General features: G+C 45.7%; 1 protein-coding gene across 1 annotated transcript; it reads left to right on the top strand.

Annotated features, from left to right (window-relative positions):
* LOC120063763 lies at nucleotides 1-21,864 on the top strand. The gene is made up of 7 exons (XM_039014056.1): nucleotides 1-1,187; nucleotides 1,431-1,830; nucleotides 9,395-9,584; nucleotides 12,893-13,091; nucleotides 18,599-19,197; nucleotides 19,528-19,673; nucleotides 21,045-21,864. The coding sequence occupies exons 1-7, from the start codon at nucleotides 74-76 to the stop codon at nucleotides 21,862-21,864; spliced, it is 3,468 nt and encodes a 1,155-aa protein (XP_038869984.1). The 5' UTR covers nucleotides 1-73.
* Nucleotides 21,865-23,123: the final 1,259 nt, after the last annotated feature.

The raw sequence follows: 23,123 nt of genomic DNA, 5'->3' as shown, positions 1-23,123 counted from the left end.
CTACCCCTCAGCGGGCTGCTCCCCCGGCCAAGGCCACGGCCTCGCGGGCTACACCTGCACCGCTGGTCTCACCATGGATCTGGAGCCCTGCCTCAGCCTCACTGACTTCCCCCTGCCCCAACCCCTCTCTGGCTTCAGAGGCCACAGCGTACCTCCCTACCCGCCATACCCTGGCCAGTGCCCCTTCATACCACGGTCTAACAGCAGTGCATTACTCACTAACCTGGGGCTTCGGTACTGCTCCACCAACAGTGTGCAGCACCCACCCAGGGGTCCTGACTCTGGGCTGGAGTTGGGGTCAGGGTCAGGCCTGGGGCTGGACCCAGGGCCCTGTTGGAACATGAACCAAGGCTGTGGAACTAGACTCTACCGCAGCATGGAGAACTTGAACTGGAGTAATTCTGTGTCTGTACCAGGCCTCTACTGTTCCCCGTATTGTGCCCCCTACAGAGGCAGTGTGGACAGTGGGTTCATCTTCCGCTGCACTGCCACCAGCCACTGGTACGATGGGCCCTCGGAGGGGACAGGGCCCCAGGGCTACGGTCCTGAGAGCCTGGCGTTCTACCCCCACCCCCGCCTGGGGAGGGGACTAGGGGGGTTGGGGAGGAAGGACCTGCCCCTCTTCCCCCAGTGGCTGTTCCCCGGCGCAGATGACTGGGGGGTGAACGCTACCACCAATGGCAGGAAGGAGCTAAGGGAGAAGCTCCGCCTCCAAAGCGCTCGATCCGCAGCGGAACCCCTGAAGCCTCTTCGACCTCAGGTAACCCCAGGCAGTACCACTCCCATCCTGAGGGGGTGCTCAGAGAGGGACTCATCCCCTCACCAGAGGTACGTTGGGAGACCCCTGTATGTCCGGCACCTCACCAGCCCTGAGAAAATCAAGCAGGAGGTTCTGAGACGCCTTCAGCTCCGCCGGCAGAACAGCACCCCAAACCTGGCCCTCCATGCCTCCCTGGAGACCCCTCAGACCCCAGACATGGCCATGTCCTTCCCCACCGAGTCCATCTCTGTCACTGGAAGTAGTGCTGAGCTCATAGCCGAGCGTAAGAGGCCCCCTATGGGCCGCCTGCACATCCCTACCTTCAAGGAGTTTAAGAGGATGAGACAGAGAGAGGGAGAGAGTGGACAGACAGAGAGCAGGAGTAATGCTACTACAGTAACAACTATAGACCAACCGCCAGAGACTGGTACAGGCAGCCAGAGCACAGGGACAGGCAGAGACTGTAAGACTCAGACAGCCCCATTGGGATGGCGAGACTCTCAGTCCTCTCAGGAGGAGGAGAGCGAGAGCGAGGAGAGGAGAGGCAGTGAAGAGAGGGAGGAGAGGGGGAGCGGGGAGAGGAGAGGCAGTGGAGAGAGGGAGGAGAGGGGGAGCGGGGAGAGGAGAGGCAGTGGAGAGAGGGAGGAGAGGGGGAGCGGGGAGAGGAGAGGCAGTGGAGAGACTCCCACAGCCAGCACTTTGCACTCATCCTCTCCCATCTTCACTGGCCCTACTCCCCAGCTAAAAGCCAACATTCAGACCACAGTCTCTAACAAACCTATATGCACAGGCCCTACTCCCCGCTCTCCCCTTCAGCCCTCCAGTAAGACCCAGGGGAAGGGGACCATGTATCATACCCAGGCCCAGGACAGAAGGCCTAATGTGGGGCTCAGTGTGCCTCGGGCCTCCCAGGTCCCCTTCCCTCCTCCACACAGGGAGAGTGCAGAGGGCCCCTCCAGCTGCTGCCCAGCCCTGCTCCTGGACAAGACTGACCTCTCCAGCTATGGAGCCAAGATCTACAAGATGAAGGATGGGTTCATCGGCTCCGCCCTGGACCTCATCAAGAAGAGGTTAGTAAGCAGGTGAAGGTAAAGGTGAAGCTGAAGATGAAGGGGCTGGGGGGAGACCCATCAGTCATTGGATCATCAATGGGATTCAGTCATTACAGTAATTAAGCATTTATCTAACTGAGTTTGCCTTATTGCTTTGTGGAAGCTACTGTATGTGCTTACTAAGATGAAAGCCAAAGTTAATGAATTTCAATTGGACCTTAGCCATGTAAAGAGATCATTAACAAGAAAAGAAAACTAGAATATTAAACACTAAATCTACCAGTTAATTTACTGCTAGTTTTCATTTAAGATGGATGCACATGCTTTTGCCAAAAAGCTTGCTTTGTATCCCGCTTCTGCTCTTTGATGGTAAAATTGGATCCAATGGCGTGTGCTGTAGTGGTTTTCTTCAACGGTGACATTAGTGTTAGTGTTGTTATTGATTTATCACAGCTTATTATGAACAGCTTTTACAGTTAATAACAGGATTGGCTACCAGAGGAGACCGTTGTGGCTGTGCCAGGGTCTCCCGTCTCCAGTCTGACACATCATCTCCATAGCAGACCCAACTGGGTTCAAATAGGAATTGTAATCTTTCACATACTTTGAGTGTTTGTCTTGAGCCTGCCTGGAATGCCAGATGGATAAGTTGTGCACTTTTGGGACTATTCATTGGTTCCATTGCGCCAGGGAAGTTCCAACAAGGACGGATAAAGTATTTGAAAGATTTCAAATACAGTTTGAACCCAGGCCTGCTCCATAGGCTCACAGTCACAGGACAGCTGGTTGGCACTTCAGGTTGGCACTGCCACCCTCCTCCTCCCCCTCTCACTGTGGCAGCTGGTTTAGGCATACTGTTTGCTAAACAGATGAAGCCTCCAGTCTGGTGTGGTTAGGCAAATCAAGGAGAAATGTAGAGCCTGATTTGGCATCGTTCATAGTCTGACAATGTAGCATTCACTCAGACTCAGACAGACATGTGTCGCCTCAAGGCCTTCCCACACTGTACATCAGATTGTCACGTTCTGACCTTAGTTCCTTTTTTATGTCTTTATTTTAGTTTGGTCAGGGCGTGAGTTGGGGTGGGCATTCTATGTTTTTCTATGTTTTGTTCTGTATTTATATTTCTATGTGTTTGGCCTAGTATGGTTCTCAATCAGAGGCAGGTGTCAGTCGTTGTCTCTGATTGGGAGCCATATTTAGGTAGCCTGTTTTCTATTGTGTTTTGTGGGTGATTGTTTCCTGTTATGTGTTTGCACCTTTCGGGACTGTTTCGATTTTTGTTTATATCATTCACTTTGTTATTTTGTATTTTTTTAGTGTTCAGTTTTAAATTATTAAAATGGACACTTACCACGCTGCACATTGGTCCGATCCTTCTTACTCCTCGTCTGAAGAGGAGGAAAGCCGTTACACAGATTCACTCTTTTACTATTATTACATGTCACACTGTGCGATGTTATCAAATTAAAATCTTGATATCAACCTGGCCAGATTGTACGATTTGCTTCAGTTCTGTTGTCACATTCTGCGATTGGCTTGTGAGGCTATGTCAGCCGACGTATGCGTCGTTGATTTACATGCTGACTAGACCAGGCGCGTGCGTCCGCGTGCTCCATCGCACGCATGTTGATTTTGTCCCCCCACACCAGACGTGATCAGGACACGCAGGTTGAAATATCAAAATTAACTCTGAACTGACTATATGAATTTGGGAACAGGTCGAAACACATGAAACATTCATGGCAATTTAGCTAGCTAGCTTGCTGTTGCTAGCTAATTTGTCCTGGGATATAAACATTGGGTTGTTATTTTACCTGAAATGCACAAGGTCCTCTACTCCAACTTTAAGGTGGAGTTACCACCACCAACTGGACAGGAGTGTGGACCTCAGTTCATCTTTCAATCACCCACGTGGGTATATGGTCCTAAAAACCAATGAGGAGATAGGAGAGGCGGGACTTGCAGTGTGTCAAGTGTCAAAAATAGAATCAAGTTCTATTTTAGCGCCTAGCTACGCAGACGCTCATTGACGCACGCCAGCAGTTTGGATGAATAACATGTGTACATTTATTTTGCAACGCGAACGGTGTGGTCAGCATGTTAGGTTACGTCAACTGCAGCGGTGTATTTGATCTGCACATGTGCCAGCACTAGCAGCGCAAACCTTCCTCTGTGCTTATGTACGAGTGAAATGAGTTCGGAAAAACTGAAAGTTTGCATCTTATAAACAAGTTTCACGTACAAACTGTATATGTCCGAAATCAGAATCAAATAGGCTTCCAAAAAATAACATGGTTGTTGTGGTAGAACGTTTTTTTGAATTTGCAATTTTGGGCATTTATCAAAATCCGCAAAAGTTGCCTGATTTCAGATGTGTAAACAATATTATTTGGGAAATTTTTCTTCTTGCCAAGCATGTAAACTCTTAAATCAAACTATTATATTATTCAGACTTTTCACATTATTCATATTATTGTATGCATACTCATTATTGTATGCATACTCAACAGAGCTAGCTGTGTTCCTATTGGTCAGTCACCGGGATCAGCTCGTGACACCAGACACAATACATGATAAGCTAATTTCTGACACTGCCAGAACTTTCTCAGAGCCTACGACCGCACATAGTGGTACATAATCAGCAGACCTAGAGCCTGTCACATAGAACGCTCCAAGACGTCAGAAAATTGTTTACGACCTAAGAATTTGCCCACAACGTGGACATTTTGTCTGGGATGGCTAAAATCGTACAGTCTATGCAAGCCTTTAGACACGGTGAAGATTTTCTCTGAGACATGTCTGTAGTAGTCTCTTATGGTGTATAACAGGCTCAGTACAAGGTGTAGTATACTAGAGAAGAGTTATAGGATTGTAAGTTTCAGTGGTGACCATGAGAGGAATGGATAGCCTTGTATTCTTATTTTTCTGTGTCATAAATGGCTCCCTCCCTGACAGTCAGTCAGGCTGCTCCACTGTGCCTCCTTCTGTCACCCATAGATATCACTGTGTCTGTCACCTCTCACCCATAGATATCACTGTGTCTGTCACCTCTCACCCATAGATATCACTGTGTCTGTCACCTCTCACTCATAAATATCACGGTGTCTGTCACCTCTGTCTGCAGAGTCAGACAGTGCTAGGGGTGATGATGGATCATACAGACTGTAGACTGAGCTGCATGATAACACAGACGATATACTGCAGGTGGTAGTTTCGCCAGACAGGAAAGCTGTGTGACACACTTTCAAAAATGACACTCCTCACACATGTCGGACATGGGACCTGAGGACAGAGGACAGGTGACAGAGGACAGGAGAGGGGACAGAAGACAGGTAACAGAGGACAGGGAACGGGGGACAGAGTACAGGGGACACGGGGATGTTTAATAGTTTCTCATCCCCATGCTGCTTATGAATTGCTAGAATTTATGAGGTAGCTATTACCAAGGGGTTTAATACATGTATGTAGGCTATTGTGTTCTAATATACAGTATGTTCATACAATATATTCTTAGTAGGTTTTAATTTGACCTTTAATAGCATCAAGTTGGTCATTAAAAATGTGTAATTTTCTAATGCTATGCATGCACTCCAAGGGTCTAGTTTTAACCAGTCTCTGTCTCTCTTGACTCCACTAAACAAGTCTTTGTGTTAGCACACCTCAGTGTCCCATACAGGCTTGCAATCATGATGGCTATCGAACTGTGGCTAGTCTGATGGCTTTTTCACCAGGCAATTACAATGCTATTCCCATGTATTATACTGTAGTATACACCTGATGGGATGATGGAGCAGGGATCTATTAACGGAAAGCACTGGAACAGTGCTCTTGGGTGTGCTTAAGCTCTGGGCTCTCTCTTTCCTAATGACAAATACACACACGTTATGGTTTTAATGTCCTATTTTCCCCTAACAGGGACTAATATTTAAACATGAATAGAGAGATTGATTAGGCCTACTAATATATTTAGAATATATGGTTTCATACAAACATACAGTATATATGATGGCTATACAGTGCATTTGGAATTATTCAGACCCCTTGACTTTTTCCACATTTTGTTGCGTTACAGCCTTATTCTAAAATAGATTACATTTTTCCTCTCACAATACCACATAATGACAAAGCAAAAACAGGTTTTTAGAAATGTTTGCAAATGTATTAAAAATAAAAAGCTTAAATATCAAATTTACATAAGTATTCAGACCCTTTACTTAGCGATCACAGCCTCGAGTCCTCTTGGGTATGACGCTACAAGCTTGGCACACCTGTATTTGCGAAGTTTCTTCCTTCTCTGCAGATCCTCTCAAGCTCTGTCAAGTTAGATGGGGAGCGTCGCTACACAGCTATTTTCAGGTCTCTCCAGAAATGTTAGATCGGGTTCAAGTCCGGGCTCTGGCAGGGCCACTCAAGGACATTCAGAGACTTGTCCCGAAGTCACTCGTGCATTGTCTTGGCTGTGTCCTTAGGGTCATTGTCCTGTTGGAAGGTGTACCATCTCTCTAGTCTGAGGTCTTGAGCGCTCTGGAGCAGGTTTTCATCAAGTATCTCTCTGTACTTTGCTCCGTTCATCTTTCCCTCGATCCTGACAAGTGTCCCTGTCTCTGAAAAACATCCACACAGCATGATGCTACCACCACCATGCTTCACTGTAGGGATGGTGGCAGGTTTCCTCCAGACGTGACGCTTGGCATTCAGGCCAAAGAGTTCAATCTTGGTTTCATCAGACCAGAGAATTTTCTGAGTCCTTTTGGTGCCTTTTGGCAAACTCTAAGCGGGCTGTCATGTGCTTTTTACTGAGGAGTGACTTCCGTCTTGCCACTCTACCATAAAGGCCTTATTGGTGGAGATGATTGTCCTTCTGGAAGGTTCTCCCTTCTCCACAGAGGAACTCTGGAGCTCTGTCAGAGTGACCATCGGGTTCTTGGTCACCTCCCTGACCAAGGCCCTTCTCCCCCAATTGTTCAGTTTGGCCAGGGGGCCAACTCTAGAAGAGTCTTGGTGGTTCCTAACTTCTTCCATTTAAGAATGATGGATTCCACTGTGTTCTTGGGGACATTCAATGCTGCAGACATTTTCGGGTACTCTTCCCCAGATCTGTGCCTCGACACAATCCCGACTATGAGCTCTACGGACAATTCCTTCGACCTCATGGCTTGTTTTTTTGCCCCTATCAACTGTGAGACCTTATATAGACAGGTGTGTGCCTTTCCAAATCATGTCCAATCAATTGAATTTACCACAGGTAGACTCCAATCAAGTTGTAGAAACATCTCAAGGATGATCAATGGAAACAGGATGAACCTGAGCTCAATTTCGAGTCTCATAGCAAAGGGTCTGAATACTTATGTAAATAAGGTATTTCTGTTTTTTATTTGTAATACATTTGCAAAAAGTTCTAAAAACCTCTTTTCGATTTGTCATTATGGGGTATTGTGTGTAGATTGAAGAGGAAAAATGTAATCCATTTTAGAATAAGGCTGTAACGTAACAAAATGTGGAAAAAGTCAAGTGGTCTGAATTCTTTGCGAATGCACTCTATGGCGACTATATACTAATTTCAATGTCACATTGTACCGCAGGCAGGGACGTGTGATAGGCTAATAAATTAAGTTCCAGGGTATTATCCCAAATGCATCACACAGGCTGACAGGTAATATCTGTAGGGAAAGATTTTAATGACAGTTATTCCAACTGGAAGGAAACGCCGGCAGCAGCGTCTGTTTTATTGCCTCGTTCTAAGCTACATCGCAAATGGCTCCCTACGCGTTCCCTACATTGTGCAGTACTTTTAACCAGAGCCCTATGGGCCTTGATATAAAGTAGTGCACTATATAGGAAATAGGGTGCTATTTGGGATGCAAACCTAAAGAAGGAGCATATTCATTATTCCGTGTAGCCCCTGGCACCTGCACCATCTGAAGATTCGGGGGCAGAGTTATTTTTTGTTGCTTTGTTGCATTTTAAAGACTTCAGAACTACTAGTGAGTGTTCCTAATGGGTAGGTCAATTGGTGTGTGTGTGTGTGTGTGTGTGTGCGTGCGTGCGCGTGCGTGCGTGCGTGCGTGCGTGGCTCAGTTGGTAGAACATGGCGCTTGATTCCCACGGGGGACCAGTATGAAAAAATTATGAAAATGTATGCACTCACTACTGTAAATCGCTCTCGATAAGAGCGTTTTCTAAATGACTCAAATGTAAATGTAGAAAGTGTGTGTGCAGATGTGTGTGCTTTCTCTGGTTAGTGTGTGACGGTGGTGCAGGCAGATCTTCCTCTGGCGGGTCTATGACGAGCTGAGAATGAATGGGTTAGAGAGGGAAGCATCAGACAGGTACAGCACAGAGTTGTGTAACATGCCAATTAATAGAGGAGACCTCATGCAAATTCCTGGAGGTTATTTACGATGACAAAACAAATACATGATTAACATGATAAAAGTAAACATGATAAATAATGACTTTCACACATTGATGATTGACAAAAATTATTCAAATCTAGAATATTGATTAGCGTACAATTTACATCCCTGGCCAAATAGCTAGGCTATTTTCGTGTCAGAGAGAAATTTAAATGGATTTTTGGGAAGGAAATTGAGATTTTTGTCCCCATTGTCCGTCTAGCGCAGTCAATTACAATGTGACGTGAACCGCCGACATGATTGTGGCAGGCAGACTGGTCTGTTCTCATGTGCATTCTGTGTGTGTGTGTGTGTGTGTGTGTGTGTGTGTGTGTGTGTGTGTGTGTGTGTGTGTGTGTGTGTGTGTGTGTGTGTGTGTGTGTGTTTGTGTGAGTGTGTGTGTGTGGCTGGTCGGCGCACAAGGGAACCAGAGAGACAGACAGACAGATGTATGATGCAGGTAGAGAGAGAGTTGTGCTGTGGGGCGAGGGAGGGAGGCAGCATCCTGCCCTGTGGTCCATGTGGTGTGGAGGGAGGCAGCATCCTGCCCTGTGGTCCATGTGGTGTGGCGCGAGGGAGGCAGCATCCTGCCCTGTGGTCCATGTGGTGTGGCGCGAGGGAGGCAGCATCCTGCCCTGTGGTCCATGTGGTGTGGAGTGAGGGAGGGAGGCAGCATCCTGCCCTGTGGTCCATCATCTGTTCCAGGAGTTCAGGTGTTATTAATGGGAATTGATGTGTCTCATTACCCAGCCCCTGAGTCCCTCTCCCGGGGAGAGAGAGGAGAAGAGAATGGAGTAAGTCCCTGGAGTGGTGAAGGGGGACAGTGGGAAGGGAGGAGGAGGAAGGGAGGATGAAACTGAATGATATGAATGGTGGGAGGAGAGGAGAGAAGTGCCAGGAATCATAATTCCATCCTCTCCTGTTCTGTCTTCTCCAACACCTCTCGTCATTCCCCCTCTCTCTCTCCTTTTCTCTCTCTCCTTTTCTCTCTCTCTCTCTGTCCCTTTCTTTCTCTCCCTCCCTTTGTCTTTCTCTCCCTTTCTCTTTCTCTCTCTCTCTCTCTCTCTCTCTCTCTCTCTCTCTCTCTCTCTCTCTCTCTCTCTCTCTCCTTTTACCTCTCTCTACTCTCTCTCTCTCTCTCTCTCTCTCTCCCTTACCTCCCTCCCTCCTCCCTCTGTCTCCAGCTGCAGTGCAGAGATTGCAGCGGCAGAGGCCCCCGTCAGGCTGTCAGGTGACCAGGACGACAGCGCTAACATCGCTCCCCCACCAGATTTTCAATCCTCCACCGTCTCCATGACAACCGCGACGGCCTGTGGAGAGGAGGCTTGCGACAAGCCTGCAGCAGGAGGAGGAGAAGAACTAACTGCAGAATGCGTAAGCGGAATCTCTCTCCCCTCTCTCTCTCTCTCTTCACCACATCATTATTCATTTTCATTTTTGACCCTTTCTCTCTATCTGTTTCTCACTCAATATGCTGGAGACAGTGGTGGGCTGTATCACGCACACAGACAGGGGCATGTGAGGATGGTTAGGGCAGAGCAGAGCAGAACAGAACAGAGGGACTGCGTTTCCAGGCAGGCAGCAGGCAGGAGGCTGCAGACACACACACAGAGCCAGACAGACGTCTGTGATGAGCCCCTGACAACCGCAGGCAGGCAGGCATGCAGCTACAGCCGCAGCCTCAGCGTATTCCTCCCAGCTCAGCTCTGCATCTGCCTGGGAACAGGACTCAGCAGAGGGGGAGAATTAAAGAGCAGGTTCATGGTGGTAACTGACGGGGCTTCTTCATCTCATCTGTGTGCTGTTCTGCTTGGCTGGCTCGGCTGTCTGTCCTCCTGTCCTCTCTGTGTGAAACGCAGCTACCCAGCTGCTAGCCGTCTGTCGGTAGCTGTCGTTGCATTGTGTTAATTTGTGCAATAATCCAACCAACACGTCTCTGCCTCTGCTGGGGTTGAGGTTACAGCATCAAGCATCACGTATCGACAACCAGGGTAGTTGGGTTTATGGCTGACAGTCCGTCATGTATTTTGTATGAGGAAGGATGCTATAGGTGAGAACGAACGCTAACATCATATATTCCACCACTGCTTTTTGTTCATAGCTCAGTCATTGTTGCTGTTGCATGCCCCGGCTTATTCAATACATGGAGAATGGCAGTGCGTTTTTCCAGTCATGGCCAACGGCAATTCATTAATACCCGCATCCAACTGAGTCATTAATTATTCTGTGTGATACCTGAGCCCTAGCTACGTGTCATATTTCCCACCTGTGTCTCATTGGATATGAAAACATACCCCAATGCCCTTTGTTTTCAGCCACAGTCATGTTGTTTATCATGCGTAGGTCTGCAGCTATGTGTTGTTTATCAAGCTGATGCTAGGAACCACAGAGTCTAGACGTTAGCAGTTTGGGGGCCAATTGATGATAACCTGTCAATCAATGAGCTGCTGTCATTCAGCTATGTCGATCACTAATGATGCTGAATGAGCGTCTGTAGAGAGGTGAGGGGTCAGGGGGTCACCCTGTCAGTCTGATGACCTTTCACCTGATCTTTAGTTCCATGATGAGGCCCACCATGATGTATGCAGGAATCATTTGACTTACACCAATGCAATCCACCTAGCATTGGTGCCATTGTGTCAGGCTATAATAGACTCATAATGTTGTCTCTAGTATTTGGGGTATTTTCTAAAATCCCAAAGGCTTCCCTAGCATTCCCATGCCATTCCAATGCTTCCCTAGCGTTCCCATTCCATTCAATGCTTCCCTAGCGTTCCCATTCCATTCAATGCTTCCCTAGCATTCCCATTCCATTCCAATGCTTCCCTAGCATTCCCATTCCATTCCAATGCTTCCCTAGCGTTCCCATTCCATTCCAATGCTTCCCAAGTCATTCCGTGAAGGAAACAGACACAGATATGTGCCCTTGGTCTGTCTGAGTACATACAACATTGACAGCCTTTCAGAGTCAAGGGTATCATATAGAGGTCGGCCGATTAATTAGGGTCGATTTCAAGTTTTCATAACAATCGGTAATCGGCCTTTTTGGACACCGATTATGGCTGATTACATTGCAATCCACGAGGAGACTGCGTGGCAGGCTGACCACCTGTTACGCGAGTGCAGCAAGGAGCCAAGGTAAGTTGCTAGCTAGCATTAATTGTATCTTGTAAAAAACAATCAATCTTCACATAAATCACTAGTTAACTGCACATGGTTGAAGATATTACTAGGTTAACTAGCTTGTCCTGCGTTGCATATAATCAAAGCGGTGCCTGTTATTTTATCATCGAATCACAGCCTACTTCAACTTCGCCAAACAGGTGATGATTTAACAAAAGCACATTCGCGGAAAAACACAATCGTTGCACAAATGTACCTAACCATAAACATCAATGCCTTCCTTAAAATCAATACACAGAAGTATATATTTTTAAACCTGCATATTTATTTAAAAGAAATGCATGTTAGCAGGCAGTATTAACTAGGGAAATTGTGTCACTTCTCTTGGGTTCAGTGCAAGCAGAGTCAGGGTATATGCAACAGTTTGGACCGCCTAGCTCATTGCGAACTGTGTGAAGACCATTTCTTCCGAACAAGACCGCAATTAATTTGCCAGAATTTGCCATAATTATGACGGTTCCGTATTTCACTGAAAGAATAAACTTTTTGTTTTCGAAATGATAGTTTCCGGATTTGACCATATTAATGACCAAAGGCTCGTATTTCTGTGTGTTTATTATAATGAATCTATGATTTGATATTTGATAGAGCAGTCGTAAGCATTCATTCAAACAGAACTTTACTGCATTTGCCAGCAGCTCTTAGCAATGCTTTGAAGCACATTGCTGTTTATGACTTCAAGCCTATCAACTCCAGAGATTAGGCTGGCAATACTATAGTGCCTATAAGAACATCCAGTAGTCAAAGGTATATGAAATACAAATGGTATAGAGAGAAATAGTCGACGCGTCATAATTCCTATAATAACTACAACCTAAAACTTCTTAACTGGGAATATTGAAGACTCATGTTAAAAGGAACCACAAGCTTTCATATGTTCTCATGTTCTGAGCAAGGAACTTAAACGTTAGCTTTTTTACATGGCACATATTGCACTTTTACTTTCTTCTCCAACACTGTGTTTTTGCACTATTTAAACCAAATTGAACATGTTTCATTATTTATTTGAGACTAAATAGATTTTATTTATGTATTATATTAAGTTAAAATAAAAGTGTTCATTGTTCATTCAGTATTGTTGTAATTGTCATTATTACAAATATATATATAAAATTGGCCGATTAATCAGTATCGGCTTTTTTTGGTCCTCCAATAATCGGTATCGGCGTTGAAAAATCTTAATCGGTCGACCTCTAGTATCATATTAACAGTACAGTCTATCTCTCAGGATATTAAACACCATTTCATTAGTCAAACCTGCCAGGTTCAGAATGGATCAATATCTGTTGAGATTGAGATGGTGATGGCACCATTAGCAGGAAAATTGTATGCTACAGTACATGCTCTCAGGCCCCTGAGTGTGTAATACAGCCAACCCACATTCTATAGGTCTCTCACGTTACCATCTCCCTCTCACTCTGTCTCTAACACACCATTGGCTCTTTCAATAGCTGTTGACATATTCAGTTGATTGACAGGTGTCTCTCTCCAATCAGCAGCACTCTGGCCTGGGCTGCAGGCGCTCCAGCTCGGACGCAGCCTATGAACCGGCCGAATCGGTGAGGGCCCAGCGCGAGTGCCGCCTCCGGCCCCACTACAGCGACCCCATGCCGGCCGACGCCGCCAAGCGCAAACAGCTGGAGATGAAGATCGCTGCCGCTGCACGCCTCCACAGCCAGCGACGGGACAGGGACATCGGTGGGTGGAGCTACTGTACATGGGTGTCTTGTCTCTAGTGTTGTACAAACCAAATGTCCCGATGGGATGATACGTGCTACAGTAAAGGTGTGTGTTTGAATGAGTGGGTCCTCTTCTAGTGCCCTGCTGCTGCTGCAAAAAAAGGCATTAAAATCGCAAAAGGAAGATATTGGAGTCTACTTTGTGTACGATCCTACCTACTTTGTCATTGAACCCCTAACACTAACCTCTCTTCGGGGGTAATTCCCCTAACCAATCCTGACAACGCACCCTTCCACCCAACTACCCACAAGATTCATTACACTCACCCTTCTCATCCTACTTACCCTTTGGGCAGTCTTCCCAGCGGCCTTGTCTGGCATGGAGCCCATGTTGTACAGGCACAAAGACTCTAACAATGAGCCAGGTTAAGAAACAAACACCCACACACACATGAACCCAACCTCAGGCTATCGTGTCATGCCACAAATTGTATTATTCTTGACTGTGACCTCCCTCTCTAAAGTGCTAGCTTTATGTTATGGACCTCACCACTGCAGTGTGATTGTGTCTTTGCTATTGAAACAGCTTCCTTCAGGACAGTTTAGATCTTTCCGAATCACTGCACTCTTAGAGCCTGAGCTCTCTGTTCTACTCCGATTGTGTGCAGGGAAGCCATCTGAATCAGTATAAAGTAACTAGCTATCGTGTATGATTTTTAAATAGCTTTTTTCAGAGGCCCTTACAGTAAGTTAAGATTGGGCCTGTTTTGAAGAGTAGAAGCCTATTAAGTTTTGTCTCTTTACGATACATTCTTAGAAAAAAAGGTACTATCTAGAACCTAAAAGGGTTATTCGGCTGTCCCCATAGGAGAACCATTTGGAAAACCCTATATCCAGAGGGTTCTACCCAAAAGAGTTCTGCCTAGAACCAAAAAGGGTTCTACCTGGAACCAAAAATGGTTCTCCTATGAGGTTAGCCGAAGAACCCTTTTTTCTAAGAGTGTAGGGATGGGTTATATAACAACATATTGACCCTATTTCTGAGCTTTCACTCTTCAATTCCCTTTGTGTTAACACTCTGTCTCCTCAACATGAAACTATCTGACATGTTAGGGAATATGTTAGTCAATATGCCATATCGTGAGCTTGAGACTATAAGGTTCCATCTGCTAAAAGATGATTCTGAGATAATCGGCTTTATTAAAGTTCTGAACCCTCATTGGTTTGAATGGCATCAGCAATTTAAATATTGTATTTTGGACTTACAGTTGAAGTCGTAAGTTTACATACACCTTAGTCAAATACATTTAAACTCAGTTTTTCACAATTCCTGACATTTAATCCTAGTAAGAATTCCCTGTTTTAGGTCAGTTAGGATCACCACTTTATTTTAAGATTGTGAAATGTTAGAATAATAGTAGAGAGAATGATTTATTTCAGCTTTTATTTCTTTCATCACATTCCCAGTGGGTCAGAAGTTTACATACACTCAATTAGTATTTGGTAGCATTGCCCTTAAATTGTTTACCTTGGGTCAAATGTTTCAGGTAGCCTTCCACAAGCTTCCCACAATAAGTTGGGTGAATTTTGGCCCATTCCTCCTGACAGAGCTGGTGTAACTGAGTCAGGTTTGTAGTCCTCCTTGCTCGCACACACTTTTTCAGTTCTGCCCACAAATGTTCCATAGGATTGAGGTCAGGGCGGTGTGATGGCCACTCCGATACCTTGTCTTTGTTGTCCTTAAGCCATTTTGCCACAACTTTGGAAGTATGCTTGGGGTCATTGTCCATTTGGAAGACCCATTTGCGACCGAGCTTTAACTTTCTGACTGATGTCTTGAGATGTTGCTTCAATATATCCACATAATTCTCCTTACTCATGATGCCATCTATTTTGTGAAGTGCACCAGTCCCTCCTGCAGCAAAGCACCCCCACAACATGATGCTGCCACCCTCGTGCTTCACGGTTGAGGTGGTGTTCTTCGGGCTTGCAAGCCTCCCCCTTTTTCCTCCAAACATAATGATGGTCATTATGGCCAAACAGTTCTATTTTTGTTTCTTCAGACCAGAGGACATTTCTCCAAAACGTACAATCTTTGTCCCAATGTGCAGTTGCAAACCATAGTCTGGCTTTTTTATGGCGGTTTTGGAGCAGTGGCTTCTTCCTTAATGTGCGGCCTTCCAGGTTATGTTGATATAGGACTCGTTTTACTGTGGATATAGATACTTTTGTACCCGTTTCCTCCAGCCTCTTCACAAAGTCCTTTGCTGTTGTTCTGGGATTGATTTGCACTTTTCGCACCAAAGTACGTTCATCTCTAGGAGACAGAACGCGCCTCCTTCCTGAGCGGTATGACGGCTGCGTGGTCCCATGGTGTTTATACTTGCGTACTATTGTTTGTACAGATGAACGTTGTACCTTCAGGCATTTGGAAATTGCTCCCAAGGATGAACCAGACTTGTGGAGGTCTACAATTAATTTTCTGAGGTCTTGGCTGATTTCTTTTGATTTTCCCATGATGTCAAGCAAAGAGTCACTGAGTTTGAAGGTAGGCCTTGAAATATATCCACAGGTACAGGACTCAAATGATGTCAATTAGCCTATCAGAAGCTTCTAAAGCCATGACATCATTTTTTGGAATTTTCCAAGCTGTTTAAAGGCACAGTCAACTTAGTGTATGTAAACTTATGACCCACTGGAATTGTGATACAGTGAATTATAAGTGAAATAATCTTTCTGTAAACAATTGTTGGCAAAATGACTTGTGTCATGTACAAAGTAGATGTCCTAACCGACTTGCCAAAACTATAGTTTGTTAACAAGAAATTTGTGGAGTGGTTGACAAACGAGTTTTAATGATTCCAACCTAAGTGTATGTAAACTTCTGACTTCAACTGTATCAACATTAATTGGGGTTTTTAGAGTACAATTTAGGTAGAGGACATTTAACAGAACAAGGCTATGTCAGTAACTAAATGCTTGACAAAAATGCAGATAGAGAGTTTGGGACTATAAGGTTCTATGTTAATGTTGACCTTTATGCACTATTGACATGCCAGAACAAGGGTTTAACCTAGAGGTGAACAGAAGGGAGGGGGGATTGTCCTTTACATATCTGACTATGTAATCCATCTCTATCATTAAGCATTACAACAAAGTAATGAATGTTCAAGCATTGAAATGAGGCCGGGAGGTCTCTTGTTCACTTAGAACAAAATCATTTGTTGCTTATGTCGAGTGGTGATTTTAGCATGTACATCTTGGTGGGGGCAAAATATATATATATAAAATGGGATGCATGCCAGCAAAGCCACTACACAACACAACACTAAACAATACATTAATTGCACTATAACGGTGACAAACGGTGCCCACAAACTGTTAGGGCCTACATAAAGCTGTCTTAACAGCAGTCCCAACATCTTACCACTGCTACACCTGGATTTCAGCGGAGCCTTGTCTGGCAGCGAAACAGTTAATTCAGCCTCATTTTACTGCCTTTTAAAAAACCATAGCTGATATGGCTGACTTGATTATACAAATGTGGTTTCTAATGACAATTGAGATGTACAAACTATGGCATAAGGGGACAACAAGCGGATAAGAGGCAATCTGTAATTTCGATTACGACATTAATGAGCGTGCTAGGATGGACGTAGTGAATATAACTATTTGTTTAGCACGTTTGAAATGTACAGCGACAGAATTCAGAACATGGGCCGTTCTTACAGTGTTCTCCCTGTATACCAAGTTAGAACCGTCTGATAAATAAAAAGGTCATATAAGCAAACAATGAAAGCTCTTACAAAATTTTATGATTACGTTCCTCTAAAACAGGTTATAGGCTACATGTGCACCACCAAGTCAGAACAGTAGGCTAAGTTATGAGGGGGAAAGAAACCAAATTATTAGGGCGAGGCACATGGGCTGCTAACAGCTTACTACACAACATACACTTAGTATTACTTTCTTAGCTACAGTATACATATCTCCCTGGCATATTACATCATTTATGCAGCAGCATACAATACATTTTTGGACCCACCTTGTTGTGCTGTGCTCACTTGAAGGTGGCACGGCGGTCCTTCGTGGGCAAATTTTGTCATTAAAGTCTGGCATTCTAGATGTATGGTGCTTTCAAGGCAACTGGAAACTCAGAAAAAAACAAGGTTGAATCATTATGATGTCATTGATCTTCAGGTTGTAGCTCTAGAAAGAGGCCCGAGTTCCCGACTTACAATTCCGAGTTGGATGACCAGTCAAAACATATTTCCCAGTCGGAGTTCGTTTTTTCTGGAATTCCCAGTTGTCTTGAACTCACTGAAGTCAAGTTTTTGCAGTTCTGAGTTAACAGTTGTTTTGTGCACGGCACTTGGAAAAGAGACACTTAATCCCAGATTTGGGACCACACAGCCACTCCACTGAATAGCGGGCCAGTGATGTTTGGAGTTAGCCACTGTCACTGATTCCTTCCAAACCACTTATTATTGAATTTGCGATATCATTAAAAAAAAAATGTATCCCTTTTTCTCCCCAATTTCGTGGTATTCAATTGGTAGTTACAGTCTTGTCTCATCGCTGCAACTCCCATACGGACTTGGGACAGGCGAAGGTCGAGAGCCGTGCGTCCTCCGAAACACGACCCAACCAAGCCGCACTGCTTCTTGACACAATGCCCACTTAACCCGGAAGCCAGCCGCACCAATGTGTCGGAGGAATCACCGTACACCTGGCAACCACGTCAACGTGCACTGCGCCCAGCCCGCCACAGGAGTCGCTAGTGCACGATGGGACAAGGACATCCCGGCCGGCCAAACCCTTCCCTAACCTGGACGACACTGGGCCAATTGTGCGCCGCCCCATGGGTCTCCCGGTCGCTAAGACTTTGAAAGTATGATGTTGACATGATCAGTCCAATAAAAGCTACTGTAGTTATGTGATTTGACGTCATTTTATCTGTGGCCAATGACCTTGAGCCTTCTTGTATGGGCACTTCTAATGTATCTCTATGGCAGCTCCCAAGGGGCTTGAATTTTCGAGGTCTACCCTTAGACTTGGCGGTGGCATACTGTCCCCACGAGTGACAAGAACACTGAGCTAATCATAGCGCAACTAGAGAACATTACCAACACCTACGCTCCGTATTTTCCCCCGGCTGCCCCTCCACCACAGAAAGCACTGAGCTAGGCTGAAACACCTGCATTTTGGAGCTGCCTTACTCAAGAAACCAAAAAAGAGAAAAGAGAAACATTTTTACATTGTTTGTAAACAGATATGTGACACGTATTAATGCCAAAATAACATGCAAAACAGGTAAGCCCCGCCCCCGCCAAAAAAATATAATGTATAATACATTTTTTTTATTTTTAGCTAAAAATGTGGGTCTTAAAACAGGTGGCTCCACCTGCCCTGAATGACGGGTCGCCACTGCTTATGTCCCAAAAAAACGGTATAACTAAAAGCCTACAACAGTTCACTTGTGTGACTAGTCTCTAACCTCCCTTCTTGTGTGTGTTTGTCCCACAGCTCCTGCCTCGGTGCGGGTCCGTTCTGAACCCCGCGGTGAAGAGCGTCTAGGGAGTCTGGGTGTGACGCGTGGTGGACAGCACCGCTGGAGCACCGTGAGCAGCCTAAGTGCTGACAGTGGTGTGGTGGGCCTGTGTGACGACCGCGATGATGACGACGAACCCCGGAGAGTACACCACAGTGGAGGGGCCGAGGTGGAACGGGTGGACAGCGGGATTGGACCCTGCCTGGCCCACGGCTGGAAGAGACCCTCTGCCTCTCTCAGGGCCTGGGAGGCCCAGAGACCCTGCCCAGACTGTGGCCAGAGAGACGGGCACGGGGTGGCCCGAACAGAGGGGGAGGGGACCAGTATGTGTGAGCGCTGCTCCAAGCTGAGGACGGAGAGGAAGGAAGCCATCTTGGAGTTCCTGAACACAGAGTCAAGTTATGGGGAGGACCTGAGGATCATCAAGGAGGAGTTCTACTGTCCCATGCAGAGCGCCGGGCTGCTGACCTCAGAACAGCTGACTGTGGTGTTCAGCAACGTTCAGGAGCTCATAGACGTCAACGAACGCTTCACTGAACACCTGCAGGACAGCATTGACCAGGCCTTCGACCAGGTGAGCCAGATAGAACCACAACCAATCACTCACGTTATTCTTTATCAGTGGTCATTGACTAGGTGATAAGCCTACTTCAGAAAGAACAACAGTCACTCATGTTATCAGTGGCCTGGTGATTCGTCAAAAAGCATCATTGATTTTTAGTTTGGTATAAGTCATGTTGAAAAAGTGACACAGTGGCTTGTGGTTGCACTGTGGTTAATCTCTCGTGTTAGCTAGCTAGCTAGTGCACACAAGTTTTGGTTCTGTGTTCTGAGATGACACTGTGGTCATACTATTGCCCTATAGAGATGTTCTAAATCTATGTCTCTGCTTGTTCCCTTGCAGGGAGATGAGGACCTGCTAACAGTGTGCATTGGAGAGATGTTCCTGGAGTTTGTCAACATGCTGCCAGCCTTCCAGACATACTGCCTGCAGCAGTCCACCTCTGTCAACATGCTCAACACCCTGGAGAAGGAGAAAGAACTGCTGAGGTAAAGACTGTAAAGTAACACTTCAAAGATCAACTCACATTTTATTTGTCCCGTACACATATTTTACAGATGTTATCGCAGGTGCAGCAAAATGCTTATGTTTCTAGCTCCAACATTGCAGTAATGTTGAACAATAAAAAACGATACACACAAATCCCCCCAAAAGAAAAAGAAAGAAATTAAGAAATATGTGAACGAGCAATGTCAGAGTCCGTAATATAAATATATACATTATATATACAAAAATATGTGGACACGCCTTCAATGCCAGGAGAACGCTACTTGCCCAAATGTATAGTGCCAACTATAAAGTTTAGTGGAGGAGGAATAATGGTCTGGGGCTGCTTTTCATAGTTCGGACTAGGCCCCTTAGTTCCAGTGAAGGGAAATCTTAATGCTACAGCATACAATGACATTCTAGACGATCCTGTGCTTCCAAATTTGTGGCAACAGTTTGGGGAAGGTCCTTTCCTGTTTCAACATGACAATGCCCCCCGTGCAGAAAGCGAGGTCCATACAGAAATGGTTTGTTGAGATCTGTGTGGAATAACTTGACTGGTCTATACACAGAGCTCTGACCTCAACACCATCGAATACCTTTGGGAAGAATTGGAATGCCGACTGCGACTGACTTGTTGGAAAGGTGGCATCCTATGACGGTGCCACGTTAAAAATCACTAAGCTCTTCAGTAAGGCCATTCTACTGGCAATGTTTGTCTATGGAGATTGCATGGCTGTGTGCTCGATTTAATACACCTGTCAGCAACGGGTGTGGCTGAAGTAGCCAAATCCACTAATTTGAAGGGGTGTCCACATACTTTTGTATATATAGTGTGGAAGCTGTTTTTCAGTCTCTCAGTCCCAGATTTGATGCGCCTATATTTTGGTAGTTTATACTGTACGGGTACTTGCAGGATTTTATCAACTATTGTTTTCTGTATTATAGTTACAAATAAGGGAACTTTGGTTTAAAAATGTTCCTTATTCAAGATCAAGATCAAGTGAAAAAGAACGTGTTGTTTTGGAAATTTCCACTGAGCAGAATTCTCTTCTGTGCTCTAAGAGCAGAAGAACAGTAACTTGGAACCCTAAGTTCCCACTACGCTGTGTTATTCTTAATGGAAGAGACAGAAGGTTGTCATTAATTCATAACTGGACCTATTCTGAGAACGGTGATGAAGTCATTACTATTTTTAGACCCAGGCAACTACTTCACATCTCACCTATAATGACTCACCCTGTATTGTCTTGTGATTCCCACTGCTCTCAACTTTACAATTAAATCTGAGACTCTCTGGCCTACGATCAAAATTAAACAGTATGTTAATATCACTCTGTCTCTCTCCTTCTCTCTTTCACTCTCTCTCTCAGGATCTTCCTGGACGTGTCCCAGAATGACAACACAGCCCTGCGGCGTATGAACCTGCGCTCCTTCCTCATGGCTCCCCTTCAGAGGGTCACCAAGTACCCCCTCCTCCTGAGCCGCATCAGCAAGGTCACCATGGAGTGCCACCCCGACCATGGCCGTCTCCGAGAGGCCAAGAGCCGTGTGGAGTCTCACCTGGAGCACATCAACATGAAGACCAAGCAGGAAGGAACCCTGACCTGGACTCTGCGTTCCTTTCGCCGCGACAGCCGCAAGAACCGCGAGGTCATTAACATCGAGATGCGGGAGATGTCCATGAAGACTGTGGGCTGGGCCAGGGAGAACACACGCTTCGTCATGGAGGGGCCCCTGCAGCTCTCCCAACCTGCAGACGGACAGTGGGTAAAGAAGGGCAGTAAAGGCCTCAAGTTCCAGAACATCCAGAGTCTGTTGATGGTGCGTACGCAGCAGCCTGGAGAGGGTCTGTCTCAGACGGACGGCGAGGCCAAGGTGGAGGAGCAGGAGCACGGCGTGTGGGACGGTGTGCTGGTGCTCATCAAAGACAAGAGCAGTGGGAAGTTCACCGTGCTCAGAGAGCCCATCCGCCTGGCCAACTGTGTGGTGTCGGCCGACCCTGACTGCGAGGACACCTTTGAGGTGCTGGACATACGTAAGGAGGCCTTTGTTTTTAGGGCCTCGGATAAACCCCGCACCCAGCAGTGGTTCCGGCAAATCAAGAGGTATACCCGTGACCTGGGGCTGTGGAGGAAGAGGCGTAATGCGCTCCCCAATATTATGATGAACACAAACCAGGGCAGGTCCTGAGACTGAGGGACACCGTTTCCCTGGCTGGATACCAGTGTAAATAGATGTACTACTACTGCAAAAAGAACTGACCATGCTTCTGGATGGTGGAGCGTTTTGTTTCTGAAGTTTTAGGGTGGGGTTTGTGAGGTTCCATGTTATGATGAGGATAGCACTTTTTTCTAAGAAAAACTGCAATTGCACCATACTGTAACGAAACGTATGTAGGTATAGTTTTTAGCTTCTGTCTAAAAATTATCAACCACTTGGATGACCAAAAAAGGAGACTTGGTTGGGAACACTGCTGGCCTTGGTTGTCAAAACTGTTTGCTCTTGAAGAAAGAGATGTTTTCAGTATACTGACTGACTGGTGTCTGTGTTGAAAAGCATGGTTGAAGTTGATGTTTGAAAAAACATGACTCTGTAATGCTAATGAAAATGCACAAATGAGTGAAAAACTACTGTTAAATTATACAATGGGGACTTGGACTACAGCTTAGTAAAAAAAGACAGGAACTTTTATTTTACCTGACTAAGGTAAGTCAAAATCACTGGCCTCTTCCCCCTTTCTTTTGCCCTCTGTGTCAGTAGCAATGTCCACTGCCAGCAGAGATCCGAGAAATGGCATCCAGTCCGTCAGTGACTTCCTACTATGAATGCTGTGCAGACAGTGTCTGTCAGACAGTTTGAACCCAGGGTTGTGGACATACTTGTATCAGAGGAGGCTGGTGGGAGGAGCTATAGGAGAACAGGCTCATTGTAAGCGCTTAAATGGAATGAATGGAACGGAGTCAAACGTGGTTTCCATATGTTTGATGTGTTCGATACCATTCCATGTATTCTAGCCATTACAATGAGCCTGTCCTCCTATAGTGCCCCCCACCAGCCTCCACTGACTTATATCACTGTGCTGGGTGGGCTCAAGTCACAAAGAAGCAATAAATTGTGCAATTTTAGCTATTTATTTTAGTTTCTCCACATCTGGTCAGACTTCGTAATTATGGGAAATCGAGAGCTTATTATTCCACCTATGACTGGAAGTGATGTTATTGACACAAATGAGCTACAGAGGTTAGGCCCTAGAAGAATGTGCACTTGAACTTCAAGCCTAGGCCTGGTTTGGCCCCTACCAGTATTGTCAACTGTTTATTCAAACTCTCAAAGCCTTTACCTGTACCTGAATGTGGTAGTACAGCATGGCCAAAGTGGAGGTGGAAAGGCCTCAAACACAGGTCAACCGGACCATGAGTTTAGTAGCTAAAGCTGACATAGTAGCGCCA

The sequence above is a fragment of the Salvelinus namaycush genome, chromosome 19 (assembly GCF_016432855.1).
Source record: "Salvelinus namaycush isolate Seneca chromosome 19, SaNama_1.0, whole genome shotgun sequence".
NCBI classification, from domain to species: domain Eukaryota; kingdom Metazoa; phylum Chordata; class Actinopteri; order Salmoniformes; family Salmonidae; genus Salvelinus; species Salvelinus namaycush.
The sequence above is the reverse complement of the archived record's forward strand: the minus strand, read 5'-3'. Positions and strand labels throughout refer to the sequence as shown.

What these genes read in the sequence shown, in the direction of transcription:
- LOC120063763 (XM_039014056.1), top strand. Translation starts at nt 74, where the DNA reads ATGGATCTGGAGCCCTGCCTCAGCCTCACTGACTTCCCCCTGCCCCAA. An exon ending in AGACCAACCGCCAGAGACTG is followed by an intron (nt 1,188 to 1,430) that starts GTACAGGCAGCC and finishes GGGAGAGGAGAG; the next exon opens with GCAGTGGAGAGACTCCCACA. An exon ending in TTGACCAGGCCTTCGACCAG is followed by an intron (nt 19,198 to 19,527) that starts GTGAGCCAGATA and finishes GTTCCCTTGCAG; the next exon opens with GGAGATGAGGACCTGCTAAC.